This window comes from Zingiber officinale, chromosome 7A (genome assembly GCF_018446385.1).
Source record: "Zingiber officinale cultivar Zhangliang chromosome 7A, Zo_v1.1, whole genome shotgun sequence".
NCBI lineage: Eukaryota > Viridiplantae > Streptophyta > Magnoliopsida > Zingiberales > Zingiberaceae > Zingiber > Zingiber officinale.
In genome coordinates this window covers 38,706,031-38,714,385 of record NC_055998.1, presented here as the reverse complement: position 1 = coordinate 38,714,385, position 8,355 = coordinate 38,706,031, and the positions used below count along the sequence as shown (strand labels likewise).

Below are 8,355 nucleotides of genomic sequence, written 5' to 3'. Positions count from 1 at the left end.
TGTGGCTGCCCATGTACCTGTTTGTTTTTATAGCTTTGTGGTATGAGACCCAGCATTCCTCAATTAAATTATCGTCTTGAATTGCATTGCTATGTCCAAATGATCAGGTTGATCAATCAGTTTGGCTCAATCGGATTAACCGAGAGCATCTACTTCACCTTGACTGACTAGCTAGCTCATTCAGGCCGACACCTTGATAAAACAGCTAGCTTGTCCGATCGAGTAGGCCAGACCAATCGACTCGCGGCTTTCCATTTCCCCCAGCCTAACTAGATTGACTAGCTCTATATATATACTCAAACCAGTCTTCCCAAATCGATTTGCCCGTATAAACAAGGGTGCATGAAGGCTAAAAAATAGAGAGAAGTTAGTTGATATATACAACTAAGGGCTTGTTTATCATTTTTTAAACTAAAAGAAAGTGTTGTGATGACTAAAAAAAATTTAGTTGATTATGATTTCTTATTGCACCAAACAAAATATAAAAAATATTTTTAGTGAAAAATAAACTGTTCCACAGACGCACCACCACTTGGGCGTGTGGTGAGAACACACTCGCTGAAAGAGTGATCGATCGATCAGTAAAATCTCAGCATGTACAGGACTGTCAGATGTCCACTTGATCTAAAGTATGACAGCTTTAGGCACAAAACGAGATACATTAATTGCTATAATATACTGATTACATGAATGTAACAAGTTCATTAGGAGTTCAAGGTTACATGCATTCATCCTGTTTCAAACACATTGAAACATTATCAAAGGCAAAGATCCTAGAGATTTCTAGTGACCAAGTAAATGGTCTTGTGAATTAATTTGGCTGCATTTATTTTTCTTTTTAATGTTGACTTAGGTCTTTCTAGTCAATCATGGAGTGGACATGGAATCCTGAACCTTTTAAAGCTTATTCTCTTCCAACTTCTCTTTTGACCAGCTGGGTATCTTTCAAAGAACCAAGATCAAAAGGTTACAAAACCTTATTATGAATATCCATCTGCCATGTCTTTATGTCTATACTAAACAGTTATTTGGTGTAATAATAAACGAACTAGATTCGAAGTACTTTCGGCCGATGTTCAAGGATTCAAATCCGTATTAACGACAATGATTGCGAGCGATTTAACACATCCAATGTGAGGCTTATAACTCTTTGATTTCAGTCTTTGCAATTATCACAGAGTGAGTCAGTGAAGTCATTCCTTGACCTTTATAGGTAGAAAAAAAAAAAAATGAAATCTGTTTCAGTTAGTCTCTGACACCAAATCTAAGATCTAAATACTGAATTAGCAACACCAAACTAGTACTGGATTTCAACATCTAGCTCAACGGAGTTCCCAGTATAAATAGAGAGCCAGCATCCAATTTCTCATGCCAAACTCAAGCGAGTTCTCTCTGGTTCTAGCTAGCTAGCTAGTGCAGAGCTCTGTAGATCACTGGAAATCATGGATTGTAGACTTGACTGTGAGAGTACTGTCAGGTATTTCCACCATGCATGATCTGTTCTTCACATACATAGGACTTGCATTTTCTCAAGTAAGCTATAAGATGTTTAATTAGTACTTCAGTATGCATTGCAGGAACAAGTGCGCAGCCTGTTTCAAACAATACAACAAAATAGAGCATTTAGTGGAACACATGAGGTCGTCATTTCACTCTGTGCATGAGCCCAAGTGTGGAGTGTGTCAAAAGCACTGCAGGTTCTTTGAGTCTCTCCGGGAACATGTCATAGGCATGTATCTACACCGAACCAAAACTCACTATTAATTTCAAAAACGAAAAATTATATATGTGCTTTAATTATTAATTAATTTGGTCGTGTTGAAGGTCCACTTCCCAAGGCCGAATGCGCAATGGCGTTCAGCACTCGAGGCTGCAATCTGTGCCTGAGCATCTTCGATAGCCCCGGTGCTCTTCGAGCTCACCGCTCCACCTGCCAACTGTCGCGCAATGCTCCTGTGAGCGACCGAATTAAGCAGCTGGCTCGAATCCGTTTGAGCAATTAGAAGATGCATGATGGCAGTTTAGGGTCGTCTAACTAACTGCTGTAACTGTTTCAGGGGATGGTCTCGTGGATGTCGAGGTTGAGCTTGCAGGGGGCTTCGTCGGATTATGGCTCGAGGCCAATGCAGGCCGTGGCTTTGGCGTGCAAGATGGTAGGAGGAGGAAGCGACGGCTCGCTGGACCTTTGTGCGAGGGTCTGCTTGGTCGGTGAAGATGAGAACCTCATTTTCCAAACTTACATCAAGTCCCAAATCCCAGTCACAAACTACAGGTCGATCGTAGATGCTTAATTATCGATCGATATATACGCCACGACTGTTTTATTGATATATTAAATATAAATCATGGCTGCTGAAGGTACGAGACGACCGGCATCAAGCCTGAGCACTTGAGGGACGCAATGCCGCTGAAGCAGGCGCAGAGGAAGATCCAGGAGTTGCTCACCGGCGGCGAACCGACTTGGAAGATACGATCGCGAGGAGGGAAAGCGAGGATCCTTGTGGGTCACGGCCTCCACCACGACCTCGACTGCCTTGGCCTCCAATATCCAGCATTCTTGATTAGGTCCATAATCTCAAATAAACTCACTAATCATCGATTTTAATTAAGCTCGATCGAGTATATATTAACATGCAGTATCTCAATTAATGTCAAACATAGAGACACAGCGACGTATCCACCGTTGACGAAGACGAACAAGCTCAGTAACTCACTCAAGTACTTGACACAAGCATACCTTGGGTGAGTGTAATATATATCTAGTATATAACTATATATATACTTGGTTTATTGCTAATAATATATTACTACTGTGTAATTTTGATGTAAATTAAGGTATGAGATCCAAACTGGAATCCAAGATCCGTACGAGGACTGTGTGTCGGCGATGAGACTATACGTGAAGATGCGATCACAGAAGCATGACCGTGACTACTCGTCGGGCTCCGGCGAAAGCCGGAACAGTTATCCGGCGTGGAGACAGAAGGAGCTGGAGAAGATGACGCCGGAAGCGTTATTGGAGCTGTCAGTTTCCGACTATTATTGCTGGTGCTTGGACTCTAATTAAGATAATTAATTAAGCCACAGCTGCATGCATGCGATTAGGCGAATTAAGATAATTAATTATGTAGGGAGTAGAATAATGAATTATATTCTAGTGAATAAAATTCAGCTGTCATCTATTGCAGTGATATATGTCGAGATTGTGTTGGAGCTAGTGTGTGTTAGTGTTTTAAATTTTTAGAACTTAACACGATCATATTGGTACTAATCGAAGGTTATTGACTATATAAAACTGTTATTTATATATTATAGTTTTCAAATTAGTGTGAGAAAATCTTACAGTCAGTATTATAGTTTTATTTATAGAATTTGTCCCATACAAATATACCACTACAAGTAGGGATTGTATTACAAATTAATTACTGATCATTAATACAAAAGTATTGTTGAAATTCACTTCATACACTACAAACAAAAATACAGGATGTCCTGTTATATCATAAACAACTCCAACAACAACATCATATTATAGTGATAACAACACAACATTCACCTTACACATATCACAATAACATATGATAGAACAAGAAAAGTGTATAATAATATATATTAACGAATATTAAAAATGTAAATTAGACAGAATAGAAGAATCCTATAACTAATCAAATAAAGAATCAACAAAAGAAAAACCATTAAGGCATTTGGGGCATGAGCAGAGTCAATAGTAGGCTTTTGGCTAAAGGTAGAAAAAAAAAACCCAGCAGACTGTTTAACTAAAACTACAATTACCAATTTCACTATGCTTGAGAGGGGCTTGTGCTCACCACAGAGGACAAAGCAATTAACTCATGCATTTCATCCATGTCTAGCTTGTTCAGTTCAATTGATAAATCACAATATTGCTATAACTGTAATCCAGCAATTAGGGCTTTTTCTTCTGCTCCTTGAGGATGGCTTGCTTGGGAATGAGGAAGGTATCCCAAATGAAGCTTCCACCATTCCATACTGTAGCTGAGAGCATCAAGACCTGAAAAGCTAAATGCATCTCGTAGGACAGGAAGATGAGAACACTGAGAGCCATGGTTGCTGCTGTAAAGATAGTCTGGATCAAAATGTTCATGGTGGGTCGATTTTTGTCGCCGAGAAGGCTGCTTAACCTCCACCAGATGTCTGCCTTTTGAGCCTTCTTTGGTAGTTCCCTGTGCATCAACAAAAGCATCCAAATTGCTTTGGGTGAAATAACATATATAAGAATTAAGCAAACGCTAAGCTCATAATCCTGATCTACAAACGATAATTAAGACAAACCTATAAGAAGTTATGACCTCAGGGTCACTAATTAGAAATTGCTGCCAGCTCAATGCATCGGCAATGAGGAAGTAGAGGAGTTGCCACATGGTGTAGGCAGCCAAAGGAACCGCGAACAACCATGTCCATAGGAAGGCATTCTCCTCCACCTCAGGCCATGCTGCTGTTCTGCCTCGGGGGCTCATAGGTTCTGGATTCCACCATCTGATGGTGAAGAAAACAATTCCTGAAATGAAGCTTGTATGCATGAAGTATTGTAGAATCACATAGTTGCTATGATTCTAATAACAGCAGATATATTACCAGGTAGAAGATGTATAAGAACACCAACAATTTTATCAATGGAGATGAAAACAAGGCTGCAACGGCGAACTACCGATGCCCAAGCCAATGGCCCCTGTTAAAAGTTATTTAGATTTAATTAGTGCTTCAAGATGATGAGAAATTTTCACTTCAACAATCTTCATTCAATGTTTGTAAAACATGTCAAATATAAGCTGGCGAAGTTTGAAAAAGCAATTCTTTTCTAAATGTCCGAGAGAAGATTTGTAAAAGTGGGGGCAAAATGAAGTTATCCTAAGATGTACACAATATAAAATTCATAAGGGAGTTGAAACTTCTTGCCTCTGCAAATGAAAAACAAACCATGAAAAGCTTTTCATTCTTGGGATAGAAGAGAATCGTGATCAGAAAGAATGTGTTTGCATAGTAGCAGAAATCCTGTAAAATTTTTATTGGATCAAATCAAATCAACTAAAGACTATACTAATGTTTTACTACAATACAGAAAAAGAAAATTAACAAAAAAAACTATAGATAGATAGATGGATAGGTATATAAGATGCCTTGTGCTCAAATATCTACCTATAAGGCACCTAAAAGGATATTGTCAACTTATAATTTTTAAAAATGATGTTTGCAAGCTCACCAGGAGATAATAATGCCATTTCTTGGACAGATAGTAAACCCACCTTAAAGGAACCACCATTATATATAGCAAACAATAAATTAGTGGAACATCTTGGGGCCCTGTTCACCAACATGACAATATCATTTTAATATTCTTAAAGAAAATGTTTAATTTAATATAGGCCTCAATTTATTTCTACTTACATGCACCAAGTATGAAGCAGAAAGCACCATATCCAAGAACACACAATAAATATGTCGCCTAGAATCATGTAAATTATTATTAACTAATCATGGTATATAATTTACAAGTACACGTACAAGTGACAGACTAAAGTATTTTATTGTCAGTAAAAGGAACAATTTTTTCACAATTTCTTATAATGATTATAATCAATTGAAGTTAGTGGTAAAGTAAACTAACACATGTAAGCTAAATGGCATTGTTCTTTTGTAAATGCCACTACAGTTAGTATCTACTTTTATCATTTTTAATTGTATATGTTTATTAAAATGGCATTGAATCTCTTTTAATGAAAATAAAGAAATTACAAAAAAGTAATAATAACAGCATTGCTACCTTGCATTCTCTTTTTCTGAAAAGAATTTAAGATTGTATTTTAATTTCAAAGTTAAATGAAAAAGAAACACACAACTAGGTCCGCCCACCTAGGTTTAGTGACTTTGTCAATTCTCTTGGGTCACACAATTCCATCGCCCTTATCTTACCATTTGCTTTTCTTATACCCCTATTTGACTACCTTTATCGACTCACTTAGCTTTGATCGAGCTGTCTATCTTACCTAACTGTATCATTAGCCCATCTTGTCCACCCTCATTAACCTAAGTGACTTATTGAACTCCAATCATTTCATTTAAGTCATCCCACCATATCAACCCAACTGGTCCCCTTAAAATTTAAGTTTAATGGAGAAAGAAAGGCAACAAAACTCGCCCGGGCCTGTTGACTCTATCAATCCACTTGCCTCACTCGACCTCATCAACTCTATCTTCTTACTAGATTGCCCTATGTCCCTATTTGACCGCTCTATCAACTCACTTGGCTTTGCTCATCCTATTCAACTTGCCCAACTATGTCATCCCATCTTATTCATCCTTGCTGACCTAAGCTACTTATTTAGCTCAATCAACTGGACTAACACAATCGGCCCATCTAATTTATTTGGCCAAATCTATATAATTGACTCACACAACCTACTAATTTCTTCTAGATCATCCCATCATATCTGCTCTCGGATGGGTCTAGTGGCTAGCGTATGAGGTGCTGTTACCATGAGATCTGGGGTTCGAATCTCGACAAAGCTTAGATAAATGTCTCCCTTATGTGCTAATCACTATTCCAAAGGCTAGTAGCCGTCCGTGATTTACCTCCTCCGTGTTGACCTTGGGACGGGTTGGCGGGAGCGCTGGGAATGAACGTATTCATCTTTTGCCACCTTGATTGGTCTTCTTAGTTTACTCAACTCACCGACCTGACTAGATTGATTGTTCGTTTATCCTTACTAGGCATATCTACCCAAATAGTTTCATTTGGCTCACCCAATTTAATTAGTCAGTTTAATTGACTCAATTACCTCAATTGTTTGTTCATCCTGGCTATGCACATCTAGCCTAATTAGCATATCCATCCCAAGTAGACTTGTCGAACTGATCAAAGCTTGTTAGTTAATTGGTCTATTCAACTTGACTAGCCCTTCTAGCCTAATCAATACCATCATACTTGCACAGATTGACCAATCCGACTGACCCGATTAGCCTAGCCAGTTTGCCATTAACTTGATCAATTTGACTAGCCTACCTAGTTCAATCTATCGGTCTAACTAACCTAGTTGACTTATTTGGTTTGACCAATCAACTCGACTAACCTATTCAACCGGACTTGCACTCACAATTTCCTAACTCACTTAACTTGGCATGCTTATCTTGCCCACCAAGTCCATAATGTACATTTTAAAGGTTTGAATATACTAAAATGTAAATTATTTGAAAAATGAAACTGATCAAGAAAAAATTATTACTTATGAATATGGGATCATAATTTCATAAGAATTGATATTTCAAATTCAATTTTACAACTAAAAACAAACAATAGAAAATGTACTCTATGACAACTAGTAGAGAATAGAATAGTTACTCTGACACCAAACAAAATGCACAATTTTTATGCCTACTTAAATATATCTGGGACTCTGAGTATCTATCTATACGATAGTGTGTTATTTAGTTACAGATAGTAGTTCCGCTGCCCATAGGAAAAATGCTAACCTTGAAGATGAACCTCTTGTGTTGTTCTTCTGCTCGCTTAGCGAGTTTATAAACAATCCTCTGTTCCACAAACAATATTAAACTACCGAAAACAATTATATTTGCAAAGACAAGTGAAGTAGTTTTCCAAAAATTAATTAAGCTAAAGAAACCTGGGAGCGAAGGAAGACTTTGATGCTGATGGTCTTGAGGAAGGACTCTCCAACCTCCATGGTTGCGCTGAACCATATCTGTCTTCTCAAGGAGCAAAATGGAGGACTTTAATTGCTTTGATTGCTTCACCTTCTGCTTTGGGGGGATGACAAAGAGAGGAACCGAAGGCAGTGTATTGGCCAAAGCTGGCATTTTTAAGGAGTTTTCTTGTACCAGAGCACCAACATTATTAAGGGAGAAAATAATATTAATTTGTTTGGAGACTGCGACTTTTGGAATATTCCAAGAGAGTTCTAAGAAATTGGCTGATGCATAGCATAGGTAATCTTCTATCAGCATAAGGAATCAACACAGGCATTGTCCAACTAAGCCATTTTGGATTATTCAGGTTGAATCAAATTGGCATACATGCTCAACTTATTTTTCATCATAGATTTGGGTTTAAGAATTTCAATCATTGACCAAGGAATCATTTAATAGGAAGGAAAGTAAAGGGAAGGTGTGATATAAAAATAGTTGTGCCAGCATATTCCTTTTATTTATTATCCTTTTTTGAGAGGTAATGTTTTTAGAAAGATTTCATATTTTCCTTTGAGATCCAGTGTTTCTAATCTTTCTATAAAATCTCTGAATCTGATAGTGATTTTGAGCATATTCTGTGATGACACTTGTTGTTTGGTTCTTTTTGTATTGTCT

At 37.7% G+C, this 8,355-nt stretch overlaps 1 protein-coding gene and 1 pseudogene across 1 annotated transcript; one reads left to right on the top strand and one right to left on the bottom strand.

Annotated features, from left to right (window-relative positions):
* The first annotated feature begins 1,442 nt into the window (after positions 1 to 1,442).
* On the top strand, positions 1,443 to 3,095 carry LOC121999354 (annotated as a pseudogene).
* A 616-nt stretch (positions 3,096 to 3,711) lies between these two features.
* Positions 3,712 to 7,842, bottom strand: LOC122000064 (glycerophosphocholine acyltransferase 1-like). The gene is made up of 8 exons (XM_042554628.1): positions 7,659 to 7,842; positions 7,507 to 7,566; positions 5,425 to 5,482; positions 5,240 to 5,340; positions 4,936 to 5,031; positions 4,615 to 4,708; positions 4,312 to 4,537; positions 3,712 to 4,202 (listed from the first exon to the last, which is right to left on the bottom strand). Exons 1-8 carry the CDS (start codon positions 7,716 to 7,718, stop codon positions 3,926 to 3,928), a joined length of 972 nt encoding a protein of 323 aa, XP_042410562.1. The 5' UTR covers positions 7,719 to 7,842; the 3' UTR covers positions 3,712 to 3,925.
* Positions 7,843 to 8,355: the final 513 nt, after the last annotated feature.

Bases quoted from the DNA above. Each gene is read 5' to 3' on its own strand.
- LOC122000064 (XM_042554628.1), bottom strand. From the start codon at position 7,718: ATGGAGGTTGGAGAGTCCTTCCTCAAGACCATCAGCATCAAAGTCTTC. The intron at 5,032-5,239 runs GTGAGCTTGCAA...AAAATTTTACAG, and splicing joins AATGGCATTATTATCTCCTG to GATTTCTGCTACTATGCAAA. The intron at 4,538-4,614 runs GTAATATATCTG...GCTTCATTTCAG, and splicing joins TCTTATACATCTTCTACCTG to GAATTGTTTTCTTCACCATC.